Source organism: Lichenostomus cassidix, chromosome 15, assembly GCF_008360975.1.
Source record: "Lichenostomus cassidix isolate B80296 chromosome 15, HeHo_3.0, whole genome shotgun sequence".
Lineage (NCBI taxonomy): Eukaryota > Metazoa > Chordata > Aves > Passeriformes > Meliphagidae > Lichenostomus > Lichenostomus cassidix.
In genome coordinates, this window is record NC_139496.1 from 1,884,378 (window position 1) to 1,898,456 (window position 14,079).

The following is a 14,079-nucleotide window of genomic DNA, read 5'->3' on the forward strand; positions in this document are numbered from 1 at the left end:
AAGAAAGTCCCTTGACTTTGTGTGCCTCACCCCTTAATTGGAAGAAATATTGCTGGCTCTTAGTGCTTGCAGTAGGCAGTGTGCTGAGCTGGGTGTGCTGTGTGGGTTCGTGGAGACTTTTCTTCTCCATCTGTGGAGTGTTTGTACATGTTCTGTGTATCTCTTATCTCCTAGCAAGAATTCTGATGTGCCCTGTTTGTCCTGGAAATGCAGGAGAGAGGTGGGCTAGTTTGTCACTTTGTCAGTCCTCAAGTGGGACTTACAGTGTTGGTATGGCAGGAACTGCTACTGGTCTGCAGTGCATTGCTCCAGAGCATGAGGGTGGTGTCGGGTGAGGAGAGCTGTTCCAGCCACCACTTTTGCCTGTGCTCAACCAGTTGTGTTCATTTGTGTTAAAAAGGAACCCCACACCTGGAGTAAGTGTCCAGGGAAGAATTCCATCCTGGTACCAAGAAGAACGTCCTGGTTATTTTCTTTCACCCCTGCAGCCTCAGGGATCTTTGTTCAGCATCCCTGCATGCCATTCCTACCTAAGGGACTTCCTGGGACCAACTTGGGTCACTTTTCCATGGACGTATGGCACCAAGCACGTTTTTGGCGCTGTACTTTTCCATGGTTAGGAAATGCAGCCCATCAATGGCCTTGACTCACACAACAAAAGCCAGTGAGTTGTGACACCCATCAGATTGATTCTGGGTGCTGTGTTTTGAGGAGGAGGGTATTTCATGCTAATACCTTCCTTCCCAGCGTGGGGTGGAAGCTCTGGAGGAGATGCAACAGCAATCAGTGGTGTTTGCCTGCTGCTGCTGGAGGGGATGGAGTGGGGGAGTGATTTCAGCAATGGATTTGACAGAGACAAGTTGCTGCTCTTTGTGCCTGTGGTGATGGAGCTGTAATAACATACTGAACATGGCAACAGCCCTTGCTAAAGCTCTGTGACTTCACGTTCGTGCTTCGTGGAGCCTCATCTCTTAACAACACCCTCAGCATCGATAACAAGAGAGGAGCTGTCGAGTGCCAAAGGGCCTAGTTCAAATCACTCGCTGAAAACCTCCTTTCTTTTTGGACCTAAACTTGCTTTTTAAACAGAAAAATTCTTTGGCTGTGTTTGAGGCAGAGAACATTCAGAGGGTTTTTTGGCTCCACAGCCCTGTGCTGCCTGGGGGGGCCGGGGGGCGATGGACGCTGGTGTGTGTCAGGAATGCTGGCTGCGCGCTCAGCAAGCGGAGAGGGGTTGTTTTAGGACAAGCTGACAGGCCCTTGGCTTGTTCTGCTGCTCTCGAAAAATGTAATTCTAATTCTTGGCACCTTTTTCCAGGAGGATAAGGAGCGAGAGCACAGTGGAGCCTGTTCCCTCTGCCCTTGGAAATGGGCTTTTACCCAGTGGCAGAGCTGGCTCAGGACGGGAGGAATGTGCTCTGTCCTACCCCAGGTTTGGGGGAGCAAAAGGAGAAATTAGTGGGGGAGCAGCAGTGTGGGATGAAATGACATGAACCCTCTGCTTGCAGAGCAGCCTGTCTAGTTAGTCTTTGTCTCAGTGCTCTGACAGAGCATTTTCTGCCCAGGTTCTCCTCACCTTCATCCAGCCTTAATCCTGCACCCGGTACCCTTTCCTGAGAGGAAGAGGTGACACACTGTCCTCTGGCAGTGCCGAGGAGGAGATGGGCAGTGGCTGTGGGGTTTTCCAGTCCTCTGCTGCATCCTGAGGGGTTCTCCAGGGCTGCAGAGCCCATGGCATCCTGCTGCAGCACATGCCCACAGCAGATTTCTCTGCTGCTGTGGCACCGCATCTGCTCCTCTGCCTGCATGGTAACACTTCCTAGGCTTGGCTTTGAGCAGCCTGCTCTGGTCACTGCCCCAGCAGGTCTGATTTCTCTCCTCCTGAGCTGTTCCCTGAGGAGCAGCAGTGATCATTTCTGCCTTCTGATCTCCACTTTGGATGCTCTCTTTCCTGTGGCTGCTTAAAAACAAACCATTGCCTAGTGCAGATCAAGCTGTCCCACGTGGTTACGTGACCAAACCAAGCACAGGCTTTTATTTCAGGCTGTTTTTCAGGTCTGTGTTATTTTATCTCATGCCAGCCATCTAAAGTATGATGTAGAACAGATTGCCCCCAGCAGCTAATGTGTTTCTGCCTCAGCAGCAGACAGAGTGGCAGATGTAAACACAGGAACATTGTGGGCTTTCAAACACTAAAAACTCCCAAAGAATAGCCAGGTATGTGTATATAAATATATACAGTGCATTATATGAAAGGCTTCCAGTATATTTGGAGAGAGATTTGTAAATTCATGCATTCATGTGTGTATACTTGTTATGGGTTTTTAAGTAATTGAAAAATCTACTTTAATATTTTCTACATATACATATATATTTTTATATATGCTGCCTCCTATTCTTGTAAGATGTTTTTTCAAAGGCTTCTTCTAGCCTTCTTCAGTGATTCTGCCTTCAGCTGCCACAAGGAAAAAGATTCCCAGTCTCAAGCAAAGCTAAATATTGATTTGAGTCAATCTGGGCGCACTTGGAGACATCACTAGTGTTCATGAATGCAGCATAATCGCTGATTGGAGTGGGGAAATTTCATCATAAAGGCCCCAAAAGGGAGGTTTATTATTGCTTTCTTCCAAATGCCTGAATTTTATTAGCTTCAGTCATTCTTGGCAGGGCAGTGGAATGGGATTTTATAGTTAGCAAAGGAAAAGTAAACACAGTAATCATTTCACAGCCCTGTGCCTGCCAAACCAAGATGGAAATTCCAGCCTTGGTGGGAAGCTGCTTCTTTGCTAACAGATAATAACAAATTCACTGTGGGCTTATTCTTGCTATGGGAGCTGAGATGTTCAGGTTTTCCTGTAATACCCTGGTTTGGGGAAACAGAGGTGCTTCATGGTTTTTTGCAGGAACAGACTGGGCAGAGGTTTGTGGTTTGAGCAACTCCCACAGCCATTCACAGTTAGAAATGGTGTTTCTGATTTGAGCCTTTGGGAGCTGCTCTGTCTCTTGCTCTTGTTGGTATTTGGTCTTTCCATGGTCAGTTTTGCTCTGATCACAGAGCTGAGTGATGCTGAAGGTGTGACATGATTGAGAGACCTTGGCAGTCACTGCACCCTGCAACCATCTCTACCTGCTGAATGGGGGGAGGCTTATTATGGCAAAAAAATTCTCTACATAAACCCAAAACTCTCCTGAAAGGTTTATTCTGCGTGTTTTCCTGGACTTGTTGAGGTGGAGGGCTTGGCTGCCAGCTGGGATCTGGACCAGCCTGTGTTTCCTGATGGTGAGGGATGCTGTTTGCTCCCACCTTCCTGCCCCGCTGGTATGGGGAGGGCGCTGGGAATGGCCAGCACTGCCCCCCAGGATGTGGCCTCCCGATGGAAAACCAGGCGGAGCAGGGAAGGAAATGGCTACTCAAACAAGCGGCGAATGTCGAGGCAGCCCCTTCCACGTGTCTGCACAATTATTAGAACAATAAAGCATTGAGCGCAGCCGGCGGCTGCCTCTGATGGATGGTGCAGCTGACGGCTGCTGTGCACCACCCGTGCTCCCTGTCAGCACGGATCCTGCCTGCTGGTGTCTGTGCTGTGCTGCCTCTGCCATGGCACCGAGATGGAAACCAGGGCCAGGAGCTGGGCTTTTGTCCCACATCCCCTCCTCTGCGTGTCCCGAGGTGCTGCCAGAGCACTGCTGCTTGTGGGGTGTTTGGGGTCAGTGGATGTGCTCTGCACAGCCTGTGGGGCTGCTGGTGGATTCCTCAGGTGGTGTAGGGGCAGGCAGAGGTGTTGTCCCCACTGTGTCCCTCGTGGTTTTTACAGCTGAGAGATGTTTGATGTCCTGCTTCATATACCTGAGAGCACAGCCAGGAGGAACCTATAGGTTAGGTGACCCTGAAGACTTTGGAGAGAGCAGGTGGTGACATGCAGCTGGCAAGCAGAGCTCAGTGGGTTCCTCTAGGAGCAGTTACTGCAGTTTTGTGAGCTGACACAGTTGGAAGAGGAGCTGCTGAGAGAGAACAGAGGTTTACTGCTGGGACTCATCATCCTGTGCTTGATGTGCTGGGAGTCTCAGGGTAGTTGTTGGTAACCTTGGCTTGGTGCAATGGCTCTTGCATGCAAGAAGAGGTCTGGATTGTCTCACAATGCACCTCAGCCACTGCTCAAGCCATCTTAGATCTTGTCTGCATTTCCTTTCTCCATCAGTCAATCTCCTCCTCAGTAGGCAGCTCAATCTCCAGGATCTGGGGAAAATAATTTTGGGTAATGGCTGTGAGAGAGGGAGGAAGGGTGGGAGGGGAGGGAGTGTGAGCTGCCTTTAAGTGTATCTCACTTGCGGCTGTAGTGGTTAAATAGAGCCGTCTTCAATCATTCCCTTTCCTCCCCTCTCAATTTGATTCCCCTTCAAGCCAACTTCCCAATATTGATGTTGTGTGCCATCCTGATTAACTCCCAGACAAATCCCTGCTTCACAGGGCCGCCGAGTGCTGCCCTGTGTGTATCCCGCTGGGATGTGTGTGGCTCAGGAGTCCCTGCTCCTCCTCGGCCTCCTGCCTCCTCCCTGGCAATAGGAGAAAATTTAAATGTTTCTGAAGAGCAACATTTCCATTTCAAAAGCTGTTCGTTCAAGTGCGTCTGGAGTGGGATTTCTCTCCCCCACTCCTCTCTGAATGGGAGCTTTAGAAGTCTCATTTCCTCTGCTTGATAACACCAGGCTGAGAAGGGCTTTTGTCTTTTCATTTCCCCTCAATTTTTTATTTTTAAATCAGTGAGGTTTAGAGAAGCTGCCGTGGTGGATCATCCCTCCCCCGTGTTTGTCCATGTGCTGGAGGATGCACCTGGCATCACCCAGGGAATGAGCTGGACCTTCCAGGGGCACAGCCCGAGCTGAGCTGACACCCACCTGGGAGCACCCTGTCAGTCACTCTGCAAGCACAGGAGGAGGTTTGCTGGCATGTCCATGCTGAGGAGCTCTGTGCTGCCCTTTTGGCCACCCAAGCAGGGGCTCTGGTATCCCAGCACCCCAGGACAGTGCTGTGCTGGTGCTGAGCCTGGCTCAGGATCTGGCCCTGTGTTTCCAGCAGTGACACTGCAATGGCTGCAGTCCCGCTGACTGGTTGCCCGCCTGCTTTTTGGCTGACGTAGCTTTTCCAGTTGGCATGAAATGTTGTATTTTTGACGGGATGCTCAGTGGAGAGCAGATGTAAGCGGATGTAATGCTCGGCTCCCACTTCTGCAGGATGATGGGAGTGGATGTAGGCACTGCTCCACCAGTGCAATGGCATTTGTGCTGTTTACTGGAGTATTGCACTGGGATAAAAAGGGATTTTTTTCTGCAGAAGCCTTTCTTTACAAAACTCGAGTGTGCTTTTCACATGGCATGTAGGGCTGGAAGGGTTTCTACCTGCATGGGGGGCAGCTGGGATTTGTCAGGGACTATTCCTGCATCCTCTGTCAGAGGGAACCTACCTGCTGGGATTAACATGACCCTTGATGCTTCATCCCTGCCTGGTTGATGTGCTGGAAAGACTTGTAACTTGCTTTACTCCATGTGGTAATTGATAGAGGATGGGTGGTATTGCAAAAAAGAAGAAAAAAAAAAAATTGGGAGGCTTGGAAGTTTTGAAAGGCATGGAGTGAGTGTTCCATTCCCCTGAGGTTTGTTGAGTTAGGTGACAAGGTGTTTCCTAGGCTGCTGCAGGAGGTTTGGGGATTGTGCCTGCATCCCCAGGCAGGGCACCTTCCCAGCCTCCCTAAAGAAGCTCCCTGAGCAGCAGGCACAGGTAGAAACGCAAAAACAGGCCCTGGTGATGATTCAGAGGTTCCTGTGAAAGCTGCCGAAGTCAGCTGGCCCCAAGGAATGCGAGGGAGGTTTGAGCCCCAGCAAGGAGGAGCTCTGCCATGAGCTCTCCATTACCTTTAAAACGTGGTTCTGCAGCCGGGGGTGACCCCAATGCCTGGCTGAGTGCCAAATTGGGCAATTAAAAATTTCCCTCCCTGCCTTGGCTCTTCATATAATCAGAGGCGTTTTTCGCAGTTTGGTTCTTTTTAAGAGGCTTCAAACACACACTCGTGTGTGCAGTGTCAGCACTGGTGGCTGCTGGGTGAACAAATTATTGAAAGCATTAAAGCTGCAGATGGAGGAGTGGAAGAGCTTGCTGCTCCATGGGCTGCTCTGACAACCTCAGCTTGTCCTCCCCTTGTCTGCTGGAAGCAGCAGAACCCTGTCTTTGCTGTTCAGTGCCTGGCACAGGCTGTCTTGTGCCAAGCAGCTCACTGGCTGCATTACTCCATCCTTATCATCTGGTGGGTGGTCTCAGGCTTTACCTGCCATCCAAGCCATGCATTTATTCACAGCTCTTTGGGGCACTTGCTGTTGGCCTGGAATGCTCCACACATGCCAGGATGGTCCTTCCAGCTCAGCCCTTTCCTTCCCTTTGCAGAAGTACAGGCAGAGTGAAATACCTTTCCTGGAGCTTCCCAGAACCAGGACCCCACTCTGCTTGCCTGCTCAGTTCCAAGTTATTCCCCTAGGGCAAGCACCAAGATGAGATTTTTATTAATATATATTTTTTTTTCCTTTGACTTGGACACTTTTGCAGTGTTAACAAAAGGCAAATCGCTGGCAGAGAGTCTTACCAGATGTATCAACTGTACTGAAGATGCTCAAAGAAAAAGTTCCCAGAATCTTTTTGAATGTTGCAGAAAGGCATATTTTCCTGTAAACTTGTTCTTGGAAGTGACAGAGTTGTTTTGGCTGAAATTCACTGTTTAGGAAAAAAAACAACAAAAAAGACTAAAAGTGCCTGAAGCCGATATTCAGCATGGAAAATTTCAATCCAGACAGTTACTGTTTGAACAAACTTAAGGTCAACTGAAAATCCAGGGATGCAGAATAAGCAGTGTTGTGGGATTCTTAATGAGAGGTGGAGCAATTAGCTCCTCGTTGTAATGAGTAGATGGGTAGGTGAGAATTCATCACTCCTCTAAGTCAGTAGGGAACATTCGCATTCAATGCAATTATTATCCACTAATGGGGAAACGCAGGAAGGGAATGAAAGGCACAGCATCCATTTGTCGGGGTAATGCCTTCGGCGTCGGTGGGAGTTTGCCTGAGTAAGATTTTCCTGATCTGACCCGTTATTTTAGGCTGCCTGAGTCCGTAAGCCGTGTTTGCTGGTGCTGGTGTGGAATTCTGCAGTGCTGAGATCCAGAGGCAGCATCTGTTCACTGTAACACCACGGAATGGCTCTTTTGAGCACAAGCAAGTTTTGCGAGACCAGATACAAGGCTTTGGTTACTGCATTTAACTGAGGCTCTGCTTGGCGAGGTTTTACCACCCTCGTAAATCTGCTGGGGGGGCTGGGAGGGAGGGGTCAGCATTTGGTCCTGGTTTTGCAATTAAATTGCTTCAAGCTGTTGAAACATTGGGGAAGTTTTTTGACCTACTTTCGTGCAAGCTTAGAAATTGTTGGGATGTTTCCTGCTCTGTCTGCATGGAATTCAGCTGGATTACGGAGGAAAGGAATTTCGTGGGCCTTCTCGTAAAGTCAGATTTATTTTAAAAAAATAAATTACAAAAAAAACTGGCTTTGTCTTCAGACAGCTCCTTGGTCTCCAGCTTTATGAATTCCCATGAGAGCACGGACTGGGCTGCATCCAGTGAAAGTGATCCCTGTTTTGCACATGCCATGGAGCGTGGGGATGGAGGAAGGAGGTGGATGATGATGCTTTGGTCCCACACCTGGCATCCCTCGGGAATACTTGGCCTTGCAGGGGAACAGCCCTGTGCTCCTGGCTGGTGAGCAGCACCGCAGGTCCTCCCCAGAGCACACACACATCTCCATCCCTCTTCGGCAGCCCAGCGAGAGCTCAGCAGTATTTAAGAATTAAAACATCCTTTGAAGGGCTAGGCTGCAGAAAGAGCCGTTAGCACAGCAGATGGCCGTGAACAAAAGAATTGCAGTAACTCGATGTACTTTTCACTGCTCGGACTCCCTGACTTTTTGTACTCATGAATCTCTCTAGGGAAACGAGACATTAATTTTCAGCTCCATAACGTTTTCCCTCTGTCAGTGCTGTCATGCTGGGGCTTAAGATACGTCAGAATGTGTTGGACACTTTTCTAATTAAAAAAATTAATTCCTTTAGTCTGTATTTGGCTCATTTAGGAGTTTTATGTGCATGTTTTTACTTAAACACCTGATGGATGGAGGAGTGGGGTGTTGGCTTTCCTGCTCAGTTCTCCTCCCAGGGAGTGTGGGAAGCCCTGGGGGCTCAGTGTCTGCTCAGAGTGTGATGCTGCTCATCCCTGGGCTCCTGGGCAGGGAGGATGAGCTGCACAGCCCCACATGGATGGGGGTTTGGGAGGGGTGTTGGCTGGCAGACTGCTGGAATGTTCACTGGCTCAGTGCTGCTGTGAGAGCCTCAGGTGGTGGAGGCATCCCCACGAGAAGATCCCCTGATCACCAGTTCATGTGAGGTTTTTTGGGAATTAATTTGAGCAGAGGTTGAGTGGCTCCAGCCTATCCTGCCTGCTTTGGCAATCTTCTCCAGCCCATGAGGATAGAGATGTGCGAGTGGGCAGGAGTTGAAGATAACACCTCTTAATCCCTCCTGGTGCTCCAGCAGGAAATGCTGCTGCTGGCTGATAATTAGAAAGTGAACAGACTGTGGAAGAGATGATGTTGGCATCCCTAAATCTCTGTCCTGGGCTTGGGGGAGCATCACTAATGATCTGGATTAGCAAGACAGAGAGATCCAGGCTTACCAAAGATGATATGTAGGGCAAACACTGCTCTGTGCTGGAGACCCTGAGGGTCATTCCAAGCAAGAAGCTCTGTTTGCTCGGGACACACTGATGGGGTGTGGAGGTTTGGAAGCTTCGCTGTGGAGTTTTGGAAGGGCAGCTGATGCAGCCAAGGGATCAGCAAGGTCAAAATGCACTTTGCAGTGAGATTTAGATGCAGGTGGAGCAGAGCTACTGATCTGCTGTCTCCTGAGGCTGAGAAGCAGCAGAGAAAAATGACCCTTCAGGGAGGCTGGGCTGCATCCAGCTGTAGGTGCTGAGCTAAGCATGGCACAGACTCCCTTTTCCATCCCACCAACTCGCATGACTTCTCTGGGAGTATCACCAGCTGGGTCAGTCATGCAAAATAAATAGGTGGAGATGGGCTGGTGCAGGTTCTAGTGTGTCCTTGGTGCTCCCAGTGTAATTTTTGCTTGTGGACTGGGTGTTGGTGTGTCTGAAGGCAGGGACATCAAACTTACCTGGAGACTTACTTTTCAATGAATCAACAGGCAGCTGGGTTATCCTTTTCCTTCCTCTCTTTTTTGCATGTTTTTAAACTCACTGCTTAATAGCGAATAGCAGGCTTGTTCCATTATCTATACTGGGAATTTTTATTCCTAAGCATGTAGAAGAAACCCACCCAAAGCCTGGCCTTGCTCTTTGACAGCCTCCTCAGTGATAATTGTTTTCTTCAGTGCCAGCACCTCCTCTTGCTGCGGGGAGGTTTGTGCAGCCTCTGCCCCCTGCACACCCACCCTTGTTATCAGATAAATCACAAAACAAGGCCAGGGATAAACAGGAGCTGCAGTAGCTGTTAACCGTGTGTAAAAACAAATCACATGGAAACAGTATAATTACTGAGAAAATATCAACTTGAGTAATGCAGTAATTGTTTTCTTCCCTCCAGCAGATTTATTCCAGCTCTCCTAGCTCTTGCTGGTTTGGAAGTCTGTGACTTCACGTTAATAAGAAGAATTTCACGTTTCACACTGCACTTGTTCAGGGTATCACACTGTCTAGAGCAGGGGAATATATTTTGGGGGTTTCTTGAGAGCTGTAGGAAGCAGAGCACTAGTTGAAATATCTCTGATCTTTTGGGTCTGTCCTGTTCTCTAAATGGACTCTGGTGATTGCAAACCTCTTTTAAACCCATTTTTGTGATTTAGAAGGGCTTCTTTATGCCTTGCATAAATCCATGAGCTCTGCTTTTTGGATGTCACCACTGCACTGACAAGATTCTTCTTTTTTTTTTTTTTTCCCTTTGGTTTTGGTTTTTCCTTCTTTTTGCTACTTTTCATTTTGTTGATTTAGAGAGCTCCTTATGAAATGACAGTGTCCAGTATGTGAGGTCCAAGGACATTGCCTCTCTCTATTGCTGTAATCATCTCCTAATACCTGATGAGGATGTTTGTGCTGTGACTTGCAGCTATTTCCCTTACTCAGCTTTGCTGCTCTTTTGCTTCAGATTCTGCAAGGTAGAAGACAAAAATGTATCAGAAACCAGCTTTCCAAGGGGTTTTGTGCCAAGTAGAAGCTTAAAAATGCCCTATTTTGCATATTGGCAGACACGTGAAAGTATAATTTATTTCATGTGCACAGAGAGGAGCCTTTCTCTTCTGCATTTTTGGCAGGTAGCTTCCTTTCCTTTAGAAAAACCTACCCACCTACAAGCCACTGCCACTTCCCCTTCCTGTGCCTTAATCTGAACAAGATTTCATGAGCACCTTATTTATTTTTTGCTTCTTGTGGTTGTCCTGCTCCTCTTGACTTGAAAAAAACAAAACCACAAAAAAAAACCCCAGCTGTGGAGGACACAAAGCCTTCCCACCGCAGCAGACTGACCACTTTTGTTGTCTAATGCTGGGGAAGTAAAACAAAATGGGATCTTCTCTTCACGATTCTCCAGAAAGCTTTCATGATCTTCTAGTTTCTCTTCTGAATGGATGCTGGATACAACCAGCTTAGCTTTTCTGGTCACTGGTGGCTGTGTCAGTGTGGGTGGGAGGATGTTCAGCACCAATTGGTGCAGAAAAACGTTGGCTTTATACAGGGCTGCTGTAATGAAGGTAGCAAAGCTGTGTGAATTTCTTCCCTGTTTGCCTCCCCCCCATCCCTCCCCTCCCTCCCCTCTGCAGCAGCTGCCATGTGCTGGCTGCCCAGCCTGGCAGAGGTTTAGGGTTACAAACGGAGCCACCTCTCCTCTTCTCCCCTCCAGGAAAAGAAATCCATCCACTCACTGAGCAAACGAATGGATAAACTTTTAATTAAGGTGTTGGGTGGCTGCCAGAGAGGAGTGTCCTGGGTCAGGGTAGGCTGGTGGTGTGCTGTGATCCCCATCTGTGTGGCTGTTAAACAGCTGCTTCATCCCAGGTGTGTTCAGCCGTGGTGGGCAGCTCAGCCCTGCAGCTCATGTTGGCAGAGAATGGGCTCCTTTGCTGGGAACTGGAGAGGGGAGGGGTGGTGTGCAGGTGAGGCAGTGTGGCTGCAGGATGCTCCTGGGATACCAGCTAGCAAAGTTGTATTGCTGAGGACAAAGCTGAATGTTTTGATGTGTTTTCCCTCAGCCCTGGGTTGTTAGAGCTGCTCCCTGTCATGGCCACAGATGTTTGTTGATCTTTCTAGTCTCTGACTTGAAGGGTCTTGTTGAGCTAAGAGCCTCTTCACCTGGAATTTGAAAAATGTCAGTTCAGTCTATTTTTATCTTGACTCACCTATCCCCTTTCTCTCCATATTTGGATGAATAAATTCAACATCCAACACTCAGAGTAACCCTAGAGTTTAGAAAGAGATGGAGGAAGACCTCCATGAAGGAGCTGGGAGCTCTCTTTCTTCCCAGGGCCTTCCTCATAGCCCCTTCTCCTTCAGCATGGTTAATGCTGCTCTTGTCTCTGCAGCTGAGTCCAAGGAGGACATGACTGTGGTGTCTCATTTTTGAAGAGAAGATGTAGCCTTGAGCCCTGTGAAGGAACAGTGCTGCTGGGAGCTCCTGAATATGGATGGGTTTATTGATCCTGTAAGAACACGAGTAGCACTCAAGGTGGTGGAGCCTCTGAGGCTTTGTCAGGAGGAAGAGCTGTTCTCATGTCCCTGGGAGAGTAACCTGGTTCTCTCTGGAGAAGATGCTGGAGGTTGTGGAGCACTGTGGTGATGTGATCTGACAGCTGGTACTCCCTAGTCTAGCAGGTTTTTTCCAGGGTTTTGTGTATCTCAGAAGGCTGGGAACAGGCCAGGGAGCTGTGGGAGGATGAGAGAAGGATCCAGAGTCTCCTGGGAGAGAGATGATGTGGTTGTTCTGTGCTTCCCAGGAGCGTGGCCTGCCTGGCAAACTGGAGCCCGTGTCGCCCGTGAGCCCTGCTCACCCTGACGCCGAGCTGGACCTGCTGCCCGCCCGGCTCTCCAAGGAGGAGCTCATCCAGAACATGGACCGCGTGGACCGCGAGATCACCATGGTGGAGCAGCAGATCTCCAAGCTGAAGAAGAAGCAGGTAAGAGGCTGTGGTCTGGAGGGGAACATGTCTCCTTGCTTCTGCATGCTGCCACAGGCCCTGCCTTTGCCCATGCCCAGCCACAGAGGGGAAGTGACAATGGCAGTGCACCAGGGTCATCTGTGTCCCTGTTCCTGTCGTGACACTGGTGGTGTCTGCTCTGCTGGCAGGCTGGAGCTGCTAGTTGCAAGCTGAGGGAGGGAGCTTTGGAAACCCAGCTTTTAGGCTCTGCATATCAGAGAACCTGAAAGGGAGAAAAATGTGTCCTTGGTGACTTGGCAGTGGATGTGCAAGTGGTCAGTGGCAGAGCTGGAAGCACAGCTTGGGTTGTTCGAGTCATCTGTCCAGCACAGTGTAGCACAAGGTCTTTTCTTTTTTGTTTCCAGTAATTGTGTATCCCCAGTGCTGTTGTTGCTGCCAATATTCAGTACTGGGCTGTTTAAAACATTGCTGCAATGACCAAATGGCCCTTCCAGTTCCTCCAGTCCTGTTTCTCTGGGGCTTTCCAGCTCTACAGCCGTGAGCAGCATCTGGTCCAGCTCCAGTCAGGGCTGTGCCTGAGCAGGGATTTGAGTCTGATCTTCCTGGTTGCAGCTTTACCCTGCACAGGAGCACTCCTTATTGGAAGGATGACCCACTCTGTGTTGGCCTGTACACAATTACCATAAACCCATTAAGAGATTAATATGACAAAACCTTCAGGGATGTCTGTGAAAAAACCCACAGACTTAAGGGCTTTCACTTCTTAAAGCAAATCACTTCTTTGCCTCTTTCTTCTGGTCGTTTTATTTCCTTTGCTTGGGGTGAGTTTCTGAACTCCCTGATGGCTGCTAATCCCAAACTGCCTGAGAGGAATGTCCTTTCCCAAGGGGCTGTAGCTGCAGTACGAATTTGGGAATGGAGCTAAACCTCTGCTTGGGCTGCTTGTTGAAGCTCCTGGAGAATGAGCATGCACTTGACCTTCCCAGTCAGATCTATATTTTCATAAACCAAACACAGTTCCTTTCTGTCCTGCAAGGCAAAGGAGGAATATTCTCATTTTGTTTTCAAACAATATGGTTTAATTAATGTGAAGGACCCTTTCCTGGCATGTGTCACTTTCTATCTGCAGAGGTATCTGAGTGCTTAGGGAGAGGAAGCCAGGAGTGGGCAGCAGCAGCTGTGCTGGGGGTGCAGGCAGCAGCTCTGTGTGCCAGCTCATGGCACCCAGAGGAACAGCTGGAGCTGTGGACACCACAGAGGTTCCTCTTGATGGTTTTGGTGGGAGCTGGGTGAAGGTAGCCCTTCCCCTCTCCCTCCTAGGGAGCTCAGCTGAAATGCTGGTGTCCTGTACCACCTGGCAGTCTGGCTGCTGGTCCATGTTTTTTACTCACATTTGAGGAAAGAGGTAATTTCCAACTCTGGAGAAGGGCTTCCTGAGTGGGATGTGTGCCTGGCATGGCAGGGAAGGTCCCTCTCATGGCAGCTGGGAGGACTGACAACTCTGACAACTCCGCCTGACTTTTCAGGGATGCTGGGGAGCTGCTGCTGATGCTGACAGGAGCAGCATATGCTCCTTGCCATTAAAATCAAGCTGTCCTTCCGTAAGGAAATTGGGTTTTTATCGTTGGCTGCTCAGTTGCTTTATTTCTTCCCTATGAACAAATTTTATTATTCTTCCTGCCCACAAAAATGCTCTGGTAAATGGGGAAGAAGGTGAAAGTGGCTGTTGGCATTAAAAGTGCCCCTCCCCTCCTTTAATTTATTTTCTTTTTCTTTTTTGGCACATGATGGCAAAACTGACCCCCCCATATGGCCTCCTTCCCCCTCT

At 49.1% G+C, this 14,079-nt stretch overlaps 1 protein-coding gene across 12 annotated transcripts in view; it reads left to right on the top strand.

Moving 5' to 3' along the window:
• Window positions 1-14,079, top strand: part of NCOR2 (nuclear receptor corepressor 2) — a 222,112-nt gene that overhangs the window by 97,873 nt on the left and 110,160 nt on the right. For all 12 annotated transcript variants that reach the window (XM_085075391.1, XM_085075387.1, XM_085075396.1 and 9 more), the window contains exon 5: window positions 12,090-12,269. In XM_085075391.1, coding sequence (XP_084931517.1) covers window positions 12,090-12,269 — 180 coding nt within the window. The remainder of the gene's footprint in view (window positions 1-12,089; window positions 12,270-14,079) is intronic.